We start from the raw sequence: 17,367 nt of genomic DNA, 5'->3' as shown, positions 1-17,367 counted from the left end.
GGAGGAGCTGCAAGGAGAAACCTCTGGCCAAGGACTGGAAAAGATAACAATTCAGTTCCTGTTGCTCTCTGAGGCTGAGCAAGTTGCTTAATCTCTTTGTGCTTGCTGTTTGTGGCCAAAACTGTTGCCTTCATCTTATCCTCTGTTTACCTGGCAGTCAGGGACAATTTAAAGTGTGTGTGTGTGTGTGCAGTGATGGCACACAAGGGCTGGAGCTCTGTGAGATTCACAGGCATCACTGTAATGTTGTTACATTTGCAGAAGAATTAGTTCTTCTTAAGTTAAAAATCAAATGGTTTGTCACATGTAAAGAGGTAACAGAGGACTTCAGACAATGTGGGCTTTCTAAGGGATTGCAGGATCAAGTAAATGAAAAGTGATGATGGTGTAGACTAGACTTAAATCATCTGAGGGTTTGGACTAGATTGTCTTTAGTCCTTCCAACCCCTACCATTCTATGATTATAATAACCACTGTGAAATCTCTTTGTGGTGTCTGTGCTGCTCTGTGGTAACAGTGCTAATGGTGCTGCTTGGCTTCCTACAGCCCGTGACGTGGAAGTGCTGAAGCACCTGCAGGACGTGGAAATTGAAGAAGAGAGTTCTGCTGTCTTCTCTTGTGAGCTGAATCACGATGATGAGGATGTGGAATGGTTCCTCAACGGCACCCTCCTGTACACCAACAATTTCAATGACATCAGGAACGTTGGCAACTGCTACATGCTGACAATGAAGCAGGTCAAGCCTGAGGATGCTGGCACGGTGACAATGAAGTCAGACAAAGTGTCAGAGAGCGTGCGTCTGAAGGTGATAGGTGGGTCCTGATCTCACTCCTGATTGCAAATATGAGATGCAAAGGAGCTATTGTTTACAATATCCATGCAGCAGTCCTGATGGTGAGCTTATCAGAGGCAATCTCTAGTACCAATACAGGCTGGGGGATGAAGGGACTCAGAGCAACCCTGTGGAGAAGGATTTGGGGTACTGATGGATGTGGAAAGCTGGGCATGAGCCAGCAATGGGCACTTGCAGCCCAGAAGGCCAACTCCGTCCTGAGCTGCTTCCAAAGCAAGTGTGGGCAGCAGGCCAAGGGAGGGGATTGTCCATTCCACTGTGCTCTAGTGAGACCTCCCTGTGGTGCTGCTTCCAGCTCAGGGAAGGCTTGGAGCTGCTGGTGTGGGTCCAGAGGGAGGCCACAAAAATGATCAGAGAGATGGAACATGTCTGCTGTGGAGACAGGCTGAGACACTTGAGGTTGTTTAACCTGGAGAAGGCTCTGGGGAGGCTTTGTTGCAGTGATTTACTACTTAAAGGGGGTCTTATGAGAAAGATGAGGACAAACCTTTTAGCAGAGCTGTAGCAATAGGATGCAGATGCAATAGGTAAGGGTTTTAAACTAAAAGAGGAAAGATTTAGACTAGATCTAAGGAAGACATCATTTCTGATTAGAATGGCAGAACAGTGGTAGATGCCCCATCTCTGGGAACATCCAAGATCAGGCTGGATGGGGCTCTACAGCCTCATCTGTTTGAAGATGTCTCTGCTCATTGCAGGGGAGTTGGACTTAGATGTCCTTTAAAGGTGCCTTCCAAACCCAACTATGACATGATTCCCTGTTCAGCTAAGCCACAGGAAGTTGTGTGAGTTATTTTAGGCACGTTAGAAACCCAAGGTAAAACTCTCACCGTTGCAAAATCACCTTTTCTTTAGCAACACACCTGCACATGCATGCTCAGATAAATCACAGTGATTTGTATCCTAAATTAACACCAGGATGTATCTGGAAACATGAGTGGGAAATGTTCTGAACCATACTCTCTGAAAATCAGTCTGACCTCCTCTGTAGCCTCTTGGAGTATCATTTCTCTCATTTTCTTTGCATTTTGCCTCCTGCTCGTGATGAATTTGTTCTTCCCAAAGTATCTGGATAATTTAACTCTTTATCCACTCAGATGCTGAAGGATTCCCCATTCTTTTTTCACATCTGGTCAAACTGGATAAGTATCTTGTGTGTCACATGTATTTTAAATTAGGTAAATTACCCAGGCAAAGGCTTCCTTACCCCTAGTCTATCCTGTTGAGTAGCTATCCCATAGATGTGTGAAGCTGTTCTGGCCTTCACTAGGGCCTTACATGCCTGCTCCAAGCCCAGTTCCCTGTGGTGGCATCTCCTGTGCCTGACAGATGCCCCAACACAGATAAAAGGGAGCCCTTGCAATAGATGTGCAGTCAAAAGAGAGACCACAGCTACAGCATTGATTGTCACCACCTGTCCTTGGCAAAGCAGAATGCCTCTCTCCTTCCCTGCATCCTCCCAGCTCTAAATTCTGGTTTCTAAGACTCACTCCAGTCATGAGGTGTGACCCTGCTTTAGCTCCTGCATTGGTATCAGCAGCGTTGCCAAGGACTCTGTAAATGTTTGGTGCCATCTGAAATATCCTGGTTGCTGTCTGTTTTGCCTGTTCACCTTCAGAGAAGCCTGCTGTCTTCATGAAGTCCTTGGATGATGTTTTTGGTGAGGAGCGAGGTGTAATTAAACTGGAATGTGAAGTCTCCAAAGAGAAAGTCAATCCTGTTTGGAAAAAGGATGGTGTGAAGCTCACTTCTGGTAACAAGTACGAGCAGATCCAGTCTGGGAAGACCCTGTGCCTCCTTATCCATGATCTTGAGAAGACAGATGCGGGTTTATACACCTGTGATATTGGCACTGATGTTGCCAAGTCAAAGGTCAGCGTTCAGGGTAAGTGTTGTAGGTGATGGCCAGCCAAGGGGTGCTGCAAATATGGGTGGGCTTGGTCACTTTGTCTCACATTTACTCCTTCATAAGCTTCACATAACATGCTGATGTCTGAACAATCCCTGTTACTCTTTGAGATAAGTATAGCCAGAGTTTCCATCAAGAAGGTGGTGGTAATGTTTCCTAGCTCAACACCCCTAAGGCACAGAAAACAACCCAGGAAAGCAAACACCTTCTAAAAAAGACCCCAACCCCAAAATAAAAAGAAGCCAGCCCCAAAGAGCTTGTGTTTCACATTTTTGAGCTCTTAATTCCAAGTGACTGCTTGAATGAAAGAGAATTGTTCATGGCTTTCCAACTGATATTGAGTCCAGTGTTGAGATTGTCTGATATGAACACCAGGAGGGGTAGGATGGTAACAACAAATATAAACATGTCATTTCTCATGTCAGCACGGGGAAAAACCTCACACAGCATCCCAGAGGCTTCCTGTCTGACAGCTTTTCTCTAGCTTATTGAACCTTGGCTCTTCTGAGTGAGATGTTCTTCAGGCAGTCTTTGCTCCCAGAGCAAAGCCACAAGGTTCACGTGTCACTTTCTCCATCATTCTGTGGAGATTTTTGAGTGGATAATGTCTGAGAAGTCCTTCTCATGTCAAATACTCCTGTAAAGAATGTAATATTGTCCTGCCAATCCAATAGATGAACCAGATGAGCTAAAAATGTCAGTGCTACTACTCATGTCAGTCACAAAAGCCTCTTCTCCTTGTGTTAACCTACGTTTCGCCTTCCAGAACTGAACATTGGCGTCACCAAACGGCTGAAGAACACCGAAATCTATGAAGGAGAAGATTGCTCTTTTGAGTGTATTTTGTCCCATGAGAGCATTGATGACTTCAGCTGGATGCTGAACGGGAGCAGAGTGGAAAGTGGTGGGAGGTTCAGAGCCTCTAACACGGGGAGGAAATACACACTCAGCATTAAAAACGTGATTCCTGGTGACGCCGGCGAAGTTGTTTTCACTGCCCGTGGTCTCACCTCCAAGGCTTCTCTCGTTGTGAAAGGTAATGAGATCAGAAAGATTGTGATCTTGAAAGGTTTGATTTCTGGGGTGCCTTTCCATAGAGCAGCTCAGCAAACCAATGAAGGCAAGCTCTTGTTGTGACCACAGTGAACAGCGGCTTTCTGTGTGAGCCTCGAAGCATTGAGATGTTTTCCTTAAACACAAGTGAGAGGCTGAAAAATTCACAATTGCAAAGTACACTTTGCCATCAGGACAGGTCCTCAGCTGCTGTAAGCAATCATTGATACTCACTGAGAGCCCACAAGTGCAGCTGATGTGCACTGATGAGCAAGGCTGCTTTCCCACCTTCCCTTTCTTAACATAATATGAATCGTTCATTGGTGAAATCTTGCTGGATATTTCCTTTGTGACCTGAGGGAAACCTGCTTTAGCAGAGGGGTTGAGCTGGACTAGATGATCTCTAAAGACCCCTTCCAACCCCCACCATTCTATGAGTCTATGTTCCTATTATGTTTGAACTGCAAAAATCCCAATGACATAGTGATGAGGGTTGTTGTTCAAAAGTCCTTTTATTTTTGTCTTCCCTCTTTAGAAAAACCTACTGAGATTACAAAACAGCTGGAGGATAAAACATCAGCAGCTGGGCAGGACATCAGCCTGAGCTGTGAGTTGTCAAGACCTGATGTGAGCATCAGGTGGTACAAGGACGGCAAAGCCATCCGAAAAAGCCAGAAATACGACTTGCACCAGGAGGGAACACGAGCCATTCTCATCATCCACAATTCCACAGTCAAGGACAGTGGGGAGTACACCTGTGAGACTGAAGTCTCTAAAACAACAGCCAGGGTCACAGTGCAAGGTCAGTTGAAGCATGGATAGGAGCTGGCATGTGCAGAAGTTGGGGTAAATATCTGTGGGAAACGTTCTCTTTCATCTTCTTCAACAGGATCAATTCTTAGTTTTCAAAAAACTAGAAGCTTTTAAATCAACTTTGACAAAACATCTTGTAGATGCTGAAGAACCTGATGTGCTGCATAATGAGCCAGTCAGAACTGAGAGGTTGAATTAGTCTGGTTTGAATACAAGTGATCAAAACTGTACATGGTCTGCAAGACCTCAGCAGTAACTGTACAGTGTCATCAAACGTCCCTGGAAAGATTTTGTCACATGCCCTGTGACAGGGGGTGGATTTGGTGATTTTATTTGATCCATTCCACTTGATAGGATGAGAGGAAACAGCCTCAAGTCGCACCGGGGGGGGTTAGATTGGATATTAGGAAAAACTTCTTCACCAAAAGGGTTGGGAAGCCCTGACACAGGCTGCCCAGGGGAGTGGTTGAGTCACTCGTGCTGACATGGCACTTAAGGACATGGCTTAGTGGTGGCCTTGCTGGAGTTATGTTAATGGTCAGACTTGATCATCTTAAAGGTCTTTTTCAACCCAAATGATGCTACGTTCTGTGACTCTGCAGGTGTGGGCAGATTGGATTTAAAACTTCTCTGTGTGCTCAGGGCTTGTTTGGGTAACAAATCTATCTCTTTTCTTTTCTTTTCCAGAAAAACCTAATTATTTTGTCAAGGAACTCTCGGATCTGAAAGTGGATGAAAGCGGGACTGCAGTTCTTACGTGCCAGAGTGAGAAAGCTGCATGCTCTGTGGTCTGGAGGAAAGGCATGGCTGAACTCAGGGCTGGCAGGAAATATGAGATTACACAGGAAGGACAAGTGCTCCAGCTGACCATAAAGAACTTGGAGAAAAGCGACAGTGACACTTATACCTGTGACATTGGTGATGCCCAGTCCAGAGCCAAGCTGGTGGTGCAAGGTAGGCATCAGAGGAATGTGGTTGTACGTCTCGTGTCTACAACAGGGAACGTTCTGTGCAGAGGCAGATCTATTTCTCAGAGGCCTCATCCAGAGTCCTGTGTCTAGTTCTGGGCTCCCCAGCTCAAGAGAGACAGGGAACTGCTGGAAAGAGATGAGCACAGGGCTACCAAGATGATCAGGGGACTGGAGCATCTTCTTTATGAGGAAAGGCTGCAGGAACTGGGGCTGTTCAGCCTGGAGAAGAGGAGACTGAGGGGGAAGCTCATTAATGTTCACAAATATCTAAATGGTGGGTGACAGGATGCTGTTGGGGCAACACTTTTTCCTGTTGTATCCAGTGATAGGACAAGGGGTGATGGGATGAAGCTGGAACACAAACGGTTCCATTTAAACATAAGGAAAATCTATTTGGCTGTTGAGGTGAGGGAGCCCTGGCCCAGGCTGCTCAGGGAGAGTGTGGAGGCTCCTTCTTGGGAGGTGTTCAAAACCCACCTGAACATGTTCCCTTGTGGCCTGATCTAGGTGGACCTGCTTTGACAGGAGAGATGGACTAGATGATCTCTAAAGATCCCTTCCAATCCCTACCATTCTATGCTATAGGTAGCAGATCCACTGATCTCTGGCTCCATCTCACTCTTGGTGTGCACACATTGCACAGGGCAGGTGAACACAAGCAGAGCAACGTGTATCTGGATGTGCAGAGCAGTCTGTTGGAAGTGATTACATCCAGAGTACTTTGGGTGTGATTTAAATCCCCAAGTACTGATGTGAGGACTGGTTGATGTTCTCATGTGAGAACATGGTGGATGGCGTTTAGAGTGCCTGCTATTACACAAGGGAAAAGTGATTCTGCCTCCAGGCTTTTCTCCATGTCCCTTGATGCCTTTTTCCAGTAGTGGTTTCTGGGAGAGGATGGTTAAATGTGTGGTCCAGGGATCTTAAAGTACTTATTGTCCCTCTGCATCTTATAGATGAAGGGTACAAGCCAATCTCCATCTGAAGAGATCAACCCAGCAGTTGTATTTGATGCTACAGCTAGTAAATGATCTGTGGTGGCTAATGCTAACAGCAGGATAGTGTTTAGGAGGAAGGGGTGATGTCTGGTTGTCACTGATCCTCCCAGTTCCTTCACTGGAGCCCCAACTGGCAGAAGCCTCCAATGAAGCCATGAAACAAATATGAGGAACAACTGAAAAACAGTCACATGGAGCTGCAGTGGCTTACTAATTATTATAATCAGTTATTAAAGACTAGGTGGCAAAGCCAGACTCCTCCACCTCTGAGCATCTGCTAGAGCAGCCTTGAGAAGCAAAGAAGTGTGCTTAATCTCCATCATGGCCTCACGACCTAAATGCATTGACTGTGAGGTTTCTAACACCAGCTTTTCTGAGTGAAAAAGTTGCTTCTCTGTCACAAAGCTCAAGACAAAAGTAAAAATTCCCTGTACTGCTTTTGTGCCTAGGAGCAGAGTCAGATATATCTGTGTATATAGTGATAACCTTCTTTATCTGTTTGTTTCATTAGCTGTATATCTATCTATGTCCATACAGACATATGTTTTCAGGGCTGTTGCTTTGTTTCTTTTTGCTAAAGCTGCAGTCAGACACTCCACTTCCCACTCAGTTTATGGTTGGACTAAGCTCCAAGGAGATGGGAGCTGGGTGGTCCTATGCCATAGAAAGTAAATCATATTTACTCCAGAAGAACAGAGGGGTTTTCATGGCAGGGATCATCTGCTTAGTGATGTCTAGAGCCCCATGATGCTGTTAGAGATCCATCCTTTCAGCCTTTCCAAGCAGCTTTGTTAGAAGAAACTGGATTTGCCTTCTCCTGGCTACTTGTTCCGCTGTGTGTCCTGTTTTGAAGTTGTCTTCATCGTGTTTTGATATGTGTCTTGTATCTATTGCCTTCCTGTGAACAGCTTTTGTGTTCAATAACGGGGGAACTGTGTTTGTTTTCTGTAATGTGACCATATTTCTTGCTTGAAATACTCATATGGCAAGTCTTAGAGTTTTCCATATCAATTTTCATGCTAGAAACTGAAGGTTCCAGTAATTGATGTATCTATGTTCCTTTCAGGCCAGAAAGTGCTAATAACAGAAGACCTCGAAGATGTCACTGTGTTAGAAGGAGAATCTGCCATGTTCAAATGCAGAATCTCTCCTGTAGACTGTAGCAAAGTGCAGTGGTTTTTGGATAAGACCCCACTCCATACCAATGAACTTAATGAGATCCAGTCTCGACCTGGTGGATATCACTTGCTAACGTTGAAAAAGCTCTCCCTGAAGGACTCGGGGGTCATTACATTTGAAGCTGGTGATAAGAAAACATCTGCCAGTTTGGTTGTTAAAGGTAATTCAATCATAAAAACTGCAGGAGAGGAAAGAATGTGTAGAAATAAGTATGGATTAATGGGAATAGGTAAAAGAAAGAACAGAAATGCCACAAAGGTGGCCCTGACATGTGTATCTGTATATGTTCAAGAATAACATGAGTTACATAACGAATCTAGAGTTGAGGAATGAATACTTTGTAATCTGGACAGCTCTTAGTGTGTTTCTTGGACCTTAGATGGGAATGTTCTACTGTAGGGATGGTACATTAAATGCCTTGTACAATTTTCCTTGATAAATGAGGAGAAATCGATTAGTTCAGGGGGAAAAAGCAAAGAAGTGCAACCAAGAAGGTTTTTCATTTAGTTTTCAAGGCACTCTTATGCATGTTTTCTACCATTAATTGTTTTCTCTGGAAAAGTTAAGCTGACTTAAACCTGCAGTGTTGATCTACTTCTGTAACAAGGGAATAAAATGAATGCCAGGCAGCCCGAGAGTGCAGTTAGAGAGGTGTTTTCTTACTGGAAACATCAATGTATCTCGCTGCCCAGGGATTTAAAACACAGAGTCCTCACTGTGTCAGATGGTATTCCCATCCTTGTCAGAATCATCATATATCTTGCAAAGAATTTTCAGAATTAGAAGATTTGCCCAAATCTCGGATTTTTCTGAAGGCAAATGGAATGTCTTATCTGCAAAGGGCTGATTCCTCTTGGTAACACTAATATGTGATGCTACTGTAACTGACTGATTGGATTTTTAGGAAGCAAAAAAGGCTTGAAGCTAGAAAGGATGAAGTGTACCTTGGCCAGTTTAGCTGCTGGCATCTAGCTTAGGCTGCTCCTGTAAGCTGTGTTCACAGCCAAGCACTTCCAGAGAGCATCTTCTCTGCCCTAATGGCTTAATTTGAAAGTGACTGTTTGGCCTCTGGAGGTGTCTGTCATCTTCCAGCAATTCTAGAGACACCCTATGTGACCAGTCTGAGCTTTCTGCCTGGTTTGTAGAGGACTCATACTGATGGGACCTGCTCTAGATGACTGGCTTTGAGAAATACATATTGCACCTCACTTTGTGCAGAATTAATGTTTCCACTTTCAGTTACAATATTCAAACTAATCAGCTCACATGGAAATAAGCTTAGGAAAATCCTGCCCCCACCCTGCTCCTATTTAGCAAGGTAGAGGAGAGATCTTGTGCTTTTCAACAGGGATATTGTCTTCTCAGTTTCTCCCAGATGGCATTAGATATCTTACTAATCAACACTTTATGGCATTACTGATGCCCTACTGAGGGATTTAGTCATAAACACCAAAATACCTGTTACTAACCTTGACCTGTAGATTTGACACAAGTAATCCTGGATGTAAATCTCACAGATTACTTGTGCTCTGAAGATCCACACCTCTTCTGAAATATCTCAGATGGTTTTGGTGTGATGCTAGAGAAACCTTGAAGGCTGAGGTCTGCTGTGCAAGGAAAGATAATGTAATGACGTGATGCCCAGCAGTCCTGATGTCTTCCTGTAGCACTAAGGTGTTTTCACTATACCCATTACTCACAAAGGAAAGATCTGTGTTGGCTCCAGTAAGGCCTGTCTCTCACCTTTGATGAAGAACACTATTCTGTTAGGAAAAAGGCATTAGTAATGTTACACACCAGCCCCGTTTTCCCCTTCACAGAGAAGGGTGTGGATGGACATAACATTTAAACACAGGCATTCAGATCCCCTGTAGACGTGAAGGACTCAAGTCATAAGGATTCCTACAGCAAATTGCACTGTTGTAGCCTTTCTTTATCTATTAGGGTCGTAAGAACAGAATGAAAAGTGCAGCAAGAAACTCAATCAAATGAGTAGCCACGTGGCACTGAGTCCCAATGTAGAGCTAAGAAGGGGACACAAAAATGGGCTGTAGTGTTTCAGTAGCCATGAGACAATTGCATCAGGCATCAGTAGCTGACTTATGTATTCATAAGACAGCACAAGCCAGGAAGAAATTGTTTGGGTTGTTTTTTTCATGGTCTGAGGGGACAAAATTTCAGTTGAAGGGTTTTTTTCCCACCAAGTGCTCAACAGTAGCACTTTCCCCTACTCAACTGAAAGCCTTGAATCCCAGGCTGTGGCAGCCTGCAGAGGACTCTCCCCAGGGACTCTTTCCCCTACAGCTGTGCTTTCCTCTCTGTGTTTGCATTGTGCTGTTTTTTAAGTCTCTGTTTATGTTGGATAAAAATATGTTGTGGGTGTTTGATAATAAGAAATCAATAGTGCTGGTCATGACAGAAAGTGCTTTGCTCTTTCTCCGTGTCCTCTGTGTTACGTGCCAGCTGATCTCAATGAAGTTCTGCAGTTTTTGTGCCAGTGGCCCAGCTCTGGCCACCCATTTGCAACACACTGTGTCATGAACAGCATCTTACACTGATGCTGACAATGCCAACAGTAATATTGGTAATGTCTTCAGTAGTACAGACAGTGGGTAAAAGGAAAATAAACATATGGCCTCAGATATTTTTTGCTGCTGTAGATTGCTGTCAGCCAGATGTGAGCTGTAAGAATCTGTTTGCTGCCCCTCAGTGCTTTTCCATTCCTGTGGGTTTTGTATCTGAATAGCAAAGTCTGAAACAAAAAGGCAAAACGTGATTTCCAATCCCACCTGTTCCCTTCCTTTTCAGAAAGACCAGTTCTTTTCAAGAAAGAGCTCCAAAACGAAGAAGCTAAAGAAGGAAAACAAGTCAAGCTGACCTGTGAGCTCAGCAAACCTGATACCCCAGTGAAATGGATGAAAGGAGACACTGTCCTCCATGCCAGTGAGAAGTATGAGTTTAAGCAGCATGGCACCGTGGCAGAGCTCATTATCCGAGATGTCAAATCAATAGATGCTGGGGACTATACCTGCAGCACTGGGGAACAGAAGACCACTGCTCAGGTGAAAGTAAATGGTAGGCAGAGTTAAATACATTCCCAAGCTTTCTTAATGCTTTGCTCACCAGGAAAGTCCCATAACATTTCTCTTTGTTGTGGCAGTGCCATCCAAGAATTCACAGGTAAAATTTAAAGGTAATATTGCACACTTGTAAGCACCTGTGAGGTTAAATGAATGAAATACATACATTATGTATCTGGGATGTTAAATCTGTATCTTGCCACTGGGCAAGAAATAAAGAAGTGGAGAGGGTTCATTTTCTCTACCCAAAGTGCTGTAGTTCCTGACCTATCAGCAATTTCACATGGCTGGGACTGAGACTGGATTTAGAGATGAACATGAAACATAAGTCCAAACCCCAGGAAATTGCAAGTGACCAGCTGATTAATGTTTAGAGCCCCACACTCCCCAAAACATCCTCTTTAAGGGCTCTCAGATGTCATCTGCACTCCTCAGTGCCCTTAAAGAAACACACTACCTTTACTAGTATAGTATAGTATAGTATGAACAGTCTCAGAGCCCTACAGCAGCTCTGCATGAGGTGGGATTGCCCAGAGGACTCTGAGGGTGTGTTTACTAAAGATGAGAGAAACTTCCCCCATGCTCCAAGGAATCTACAGTGAGAGGAAAACATCTGGAGGAGAGTTTTCTTCCTTCTCCGGAGAAGAACCACTTTGATGCTACACGGTTGAGGGAGGGTCATTTGTAAAAGGACTGGTTTTAAGAGGTGACAGCTATCATGGGGCATTTGTTATGGAGCAGGCCAAGAGGATATGTCCTAACTCCTGGTTCCGTGTTCTAGCTGTGCCTGTCCTGTTTAAGAAAGCCCTGGAGAGCACCGAAATGGAAGAGGGGAAATCTGTCTCCTTGCGCTGCGAACTCACAAAAGCTGATGCCACTGTGGTGTGGAAGAAGGGAGAAGCCACGCTGCAGGCAAGTGCCAAATATGAAATGAAGCAGAAGGGGACAGTGGCAGAGCTGGTGATTCATAATGCAGAGCCAGAAGATGCGGGAAGATACACCTGTGACACTGGAGACCAGCAGACCACAGCCCAAGTCAAAATCCATGGTAGGAATAAGACACCTGCTTGTGACCATTTGTTGTTGTTGTTGCCACGGTCCTGCTTCCTCCTGCTCATTTATAGTGAAGGGCTCAGTGCAACAAAAGGCAGCTCTGGCTGGGTCCATTGTATTCTCTCTTTTCTAGGACAATAACTTGATGTTAAAATGTAGCAATCAAATATACCTGATAAGGTATCTTTCCTTGCCTCTGAGATAACAGCTCTGCTTTCTGCTCTAGACAGAGGTGCTTGTCTGAGCACTGAGCCAGAAGGTAAGAAGGGTCTTTTGTTAAAGAACACACAATTCTCCTCTGCACTTTCTCAGCACTTCACTTTCACAGGTCTGTGCCCATCAGCATTTATGCAGCAGAAGGGTAATTACCTTGGTATTCTAATTATTGGGAAAGAATTGTTTTGTTTCCTCCCAAACTCCTGGTGTGCCATTGTAAATGCAATTACAGTCCTGGAAGTGCAGGTAAGTCAGAGCTTATCAGTTCTGCCAAGGGAGCTGGTTCTGGTTGTAAGTCCCACGTGAGCTCAGCAGTTGGTAACGGTGCTCCTGAAGTAAAATGATACCACTTCATTCCTCAGCTGTCTCTGTGCTCATCCAAGAAGAGCTGAAGAACGTGGAAGCTGTGGAAGGTGGAGTGGCCACCCTGCGATGCCGGCTGAGCAGAGAGGCCCCCGTGGAGTGGAGGAAGGGGCACGTTCCTCTGCGGCCGAGCAACAAGTACAGGATGAGGCAGGAGGGCGTGGTGGCTGAGCTGCTCATCCATGATCTGGACCCAAAGGATGCTGGAGACTATACATGTGTAGTGGGGAACCAAAAAACCACAGCAGCCTTATCAGTGAATGGTAAAAAGCCAGAAATAACCCGTGAAACTCTGGGATGTTTGTGTCCATCGCTTCCCTCCTTCTTGCTCCTCGTTCCCTCACGACTTCTACCTTTGTCCCGCTTCTTTTCTCACCCTCCCACTTTTTCATGTTGCTGTGTCTCTCCTCTCTCCAGCCTCCACCCATGATCAACTTTCATTATGCCCAATGTTTCGTGTGTGCTGTCTTGTCGTCTCACCTTTCCTTGAGCGAAGGGTGCTGACATGCACGTGTGTTTCCCTGAACTGCTGTGGGAACGTAAGATTCCTTAGGATTTTGTGTTAAGGAGGGTTCATCACCTTTGTGAGGATGAATAATTTGTTATCTGTATCCATGACTAATCCAGACCATGCATACTGTGGTTTCACCAGAGATTATTTTGTTACAAGGCACAAAAAGCAGGTTGTGTTTTAAGGATAAAAGTGTTGGAATAAAGCTCATGTAGTCACGCAACAAATCACAACACAGCCTCTGACCAGAGATCTGGGCAAGGCCTCAGGTTGCAATCCCTTTTCATTCTGCATCTCTCAGCCCTGCCAGTCCGTTTCAAGACAGAGCTGAGGAAGGAGGAAGCGACGGAGAGCGGGACGGCCACGCTGCAGTGCGAGCTGAGCCGGGCCGCCGGGCCCGTCCACTGGAGGAAGGATGGCAAGGGGCTGCAGCCAGGCAGCAAGTACAAAATGAGGCAGGAAGGGCGTTTTGTTGAGCTGGTTATCCAAGATCTGGACCTGACAGACGCTGGGAGCTACACCTGCGTGTGTGGAGACCAGGAGACGATGGCTGCTTTGAGAGTGAATGGTAACTGCTCTGCCCGTGTTTCTTGTGAAGCCCCGAACTTTGCAGATCTGACAGCCCTTGCTGGTCACCCAGCATTCATCATTCATTGGTGGGGTTTCGTAGAGATCTCATGTTCCTGGCTCTGTGGTGCCCAAAAGACATAAGAGACATGATCACTCTCTACAACTACTTGAAAGGAGGTTGTAGTGAGGTGGAGGTCGGTCTCTTCTCCCAGGTAATGAATGACAGCACAAGAAGAAGTGGCTTCAAGTTGTCCCAGGGGAGGTTGAAATGAGAGCTGAGGCAGAACTGTTTCCCTGAGAGGGGTGTCAGCCCCTGTACCAGGTTGCCCAGGGAGGTTGAGGGAGTCCCCAGCCCTGGCGATATTGCAAAGCTGTGTAGCTGCGATACTGAGGGCCAGGGGTCAGTGGGGGCCATGGCAGTGTGAGGGGAGGGGTTGCACTTGCTCTTAAAGGTCTTTTCCAACCAAAATGATTCTATGATTAGAGAATATTCCCTTGTGCTTTCTTTTTGCTTCGAGGCAGCACAGCTATGTTGTATAATGTTTTCACTACTTTATTTCTCTCTGCTGCAGGAAGTTTTGCCCCCTTTCAGCTGTATCCACCTAGCAGTAGTGCATATTTGGTTAAACATATACCCTGCAGCCCAGTAACTCACAGCAGAGTCCGGTTCATTTCAACCCAGTGCTGATTCCTTCTCTGTTGGTATTGCATCCTTCAGCCTTGCCTATCCTCTTCCAAGAAGAAATGTCGAACAAGGAAGCTACAGAGGGGGAGACAATCACTTTGCACTGTAAACTGAGCAAATCAGCCCCAGTCGAGTGGAGAAAGGGGAATAAAGTCCTCAAGCCAAGTGAAAAATACAAAATAGAGCAGGAAGGTCCCTTTGTGGAGCTCAAGATCCGGGATTTGGATTTGGCAGATGCTGGTGATTACAGCTGTGTGTGTGGAGATCAACAGACTACAGCTGCTTTGACAGTAAATGGTAAAATGAAATTCTCAGCACGTGCTCCAAGTAAACCTCTGTAATTCCAAGATCTCTTCCTCCTTTTCTTCTGCATCATATGATCCCTCTACACTTTCTGTCTTCCCTTCTGCTGATGACTTTTCCTGTCCTGTTTTCCTTCTCTCTCTCCTTTCACTTGTTCTCTTGATGTGCTATTTGTAATCTAAGGTGCTGTGTTCAAATGACAAGTGGATCACAGGTCCCAGCTCTACACAATCTCCAAGTCCAGCATAGCTTCTTGTTTAAAAGTCTTCCCATAGGTATTGAGCTAAAAGTGGGAAGAGTATTTACTTCCCATAACTTAGACTCTTACACACGTTGCTCCTAAGAGGAACAAGTTGTTGTCAATGCATGGTGCTACACAAGCGCTCTATTAATGAAAAATAGCTTTATTTTTATCCTGTTCCCAGCCCTTTTTAATCAATTTTGGCTCAACTCTTCCAAAGCATATGCTTTATCTCTGCAGAAAGCTGACAAGATGCTTGTAACTGCTCTGTGTTAAGGGGACCTAGATATAAAAACACAGGCAGTGCCATGAATCAAGCCCTTCTGTAGAAATGATGTTTTTTCTCAAGGGAAACAAAATACTCTGGGTCTCATACTGAAATGCAGCCTCTGATTCTGCCCCTTTGATTTTACGGTGTGTAAGTACAGGTTAGCTCTCTGAAGTTTGCAGGCAGACTTACTTTTGGAGCCATTTGTGATAGTATGGGCACAAAAACTGAAATCAGACCCAAATCTCTTTTGAATTGTCAGAGATTGGAACACAATCCTGTAGTGTGAGAAGGTCTCGTGGCTTCAGTGACACGCAGGGTCAAGGAGATGTGGGAGTGAGTAGATGATGGGTCAGACTTTCTCAGCTTTGACGCCGTGTCCGTGTTGCATTTACTCTGCAGTCCTGCCCGCTCTTTTCACCAAGGAGCTGACAGATGAAGAAGCCACAGAAGGCAAAAGCGTCGGTCTGCGCTGTGAGCTGAACAAGGCAGCTGCTCACGTGGAGTGGAAGAAGGGATTGAAAACCCTCAAATCAAGTGACAAGTACAAAATGAGACGCGAAGGGGTTGTTGCTGAGCTCGTAATCCAGAACCTCGACACGGCGGACGCTGGGAATTACTCCTGTGTGTGTGGAGACCAGCAGACTATGGCAGCTTTAACAGTACATGGTAAAACAAACAAAGCAAGACTTGTGCTGAAAGTAACTATCCTGATTCCTCTGCTCATTTGGACAGATCCCTGATTGCTCTGCCATCTCCTTCCTTCTGCCAGACCCTTATCCACAGCTCCCTGTTGCCATTGGTGTCAGTGTGGCTGGGGTGTGTGGCACGAGAAGGAGCATCGGTGCATGGGTTCAGAGACACGCACAGGCAACCCAGGTTGCTGCCACTGTTCTAATTAGGGTCCATAATTTTGCTTTTCCCCTTAAAAGTCCCTTTATTAGACTTCATGTGACGCTCAAGCTCAATGAAATGGTTTGCCTAAAGGCACTCTGACTTAGGGATTTTAAGGTACCTCTGAAAGGTTAGGTTATTCCTTGGATTCCTCTTCCCTCACTCCATCCCTGAGACTGCAAGGTGCTTTTGCAGGCCAGTTGCAGTTGCATTCAGTTACTCTCCTATGTAAAGCAAGCCCAAACCTTCTAAAGGGGTGACTGTTCCCAGAGACAACTCTGATTTTTACTGCATCTCACCCATTTGAAAAGATGTGTGAGTTCAGGTGCAAGTGTTTGTTTTCCCACCGTGTATTGCAATGAAAAATTCCATTTCAAGTTGACATTGAGAATGAAACTCTACTGTTTCATTTATTTTTAATGGAGAATGTCTTGTCATCTGCTGAGGTATGTGAAAACACAGCAGATGTTGTCCCATTGTGGCTGGAAACATCACATAAGGAAACCAATTTTTTTTGTCAGAAATTTCAAGTTATCTTTTTTTTCCCCTTTCCTTGAAATTTCTCAGGAAAAAAAATTGGATTTTCCTCCTTTGTCTGTATTGATTTGTGACTCTGAGTCCATGTAAAACACCTCTTTGGCTTACTGCAAGCATTAAATCCTCCCCTCTTGATAGCGTTTTTTCACTCATGCTGGTTCATGAAGGCTATAGACAGTCTGTGTTCTTGTATTGATAAATCAGTGCAAGATAAGAGGGGAAAGGAAAATGAAACCTGGATGTTTAACCCTTTGGGGCATTACACCTCACTGCTCACCTTGCTGTCCTTCAGCTCTGCCTGCGTTTTTCAAAGAAGGATTGAAGAACAGGGAAGCCACAGATGGTGCAACAGCCACTCTGCACTGTGAGCTGAGCAAGGTCGGTGTCCCGGTGGAGTGGAGAAAAGGGAACAAGACACTCAAACCGAGTGATAAGTACAGGATGAGACAAGAAGATACTGCTGCAGAGCTGTTGGTCAGAGATCTGGAGGTAGAAGATACAGGAGAATATACCTGTGTGTGTGGAGAACAGAAGACCTCGGCTATCTTGACAGTCCATGGTAAAAAAGCCATTCTCCATTACCATAGCAGTGTCTCGAGGAGATGCCTTTGCTCTCAGAGATTTCTTCCCCACTTGCTTTGATAGTTTGACTCTGCAGCATTTGCTTGGTTTGCTGGCTGTGTTTCATGCCCTCTCCCACTGTCTGTTAGTTTCAAATGGATGGCTTTGTGGCAAAGTAGAGAAGAGCCGTGAGAAATTTTCATCTTCACTTTTGAACACTTGGATGTAAGGCCAAGAGTGAGCAGACCTCCAGCAGCAAGCTGTTTCTCAGAGGGTTTGTCCTGTGTCCCACTGGTGTCAGTGGATTT

The 17,367-nt window shown here is 45.2% G+C and overlaps 1 protein-coding gene across 1 annotated transcript in view; it reads left to right on the top strand.

Annotated features, from left to right (window-relative positions):
* The window catches only part of OBSCN (obscurin, cytoskeletal calmodulin and titin-interacting RhoGEF), a 170,474-nt gene that overhangs the window by 52,856 nt on the left and 100,251 nt on the right, over positions 1-17,367 (top strand). The window contains 13 exon segments of the mRNA XM_061997422.1: positions 547-813; positions 2,473-2,739; positions 3,530-3,799; positions 4,352-4,618; positions 5,317-5,583; positions 7,665-7,937; positions 10,586-10,852; positions 11,639-11,905; positions 12,489-12,752; positions 13,302-13,568; positions 14,289-14,552; positions 15,470-15,736; positions 16,791-17,057. Coding sequence (XP_061853406.1) covers positions 547-813; positions 2,473-2,739; positions 3,530-3,799; positions 4,352-4,618; positions 5,317-5,583; positions 7,665-7,937; positions 10,586-10,852; positions 11,639-11,905; positions 12,489-12,752; positions 13,302-13,568; positions 14,289-14,552; positions 15,470-15,736; positions 16,791-17,057 — 3,474 coding nt within the window.

The sequence above is a fragment of the Colius striatus genome, chromosome 5, assembly GCF_028858725.1.
Source record: "Colius striatus isolate bColStr4 chromosome 5, bColStr4.1.hap1, whole genome shotgun sequence".
NCBI classification, from domain to species: domain Eukaryota; kingdom Metazoa; phylum Chordata; class Aves; order Coliiformes; family Coliidae; genus Colius; species Colius striatus.
This window is presented reverse-complemented; position numbering and strand designations above follow the sequence as displayed.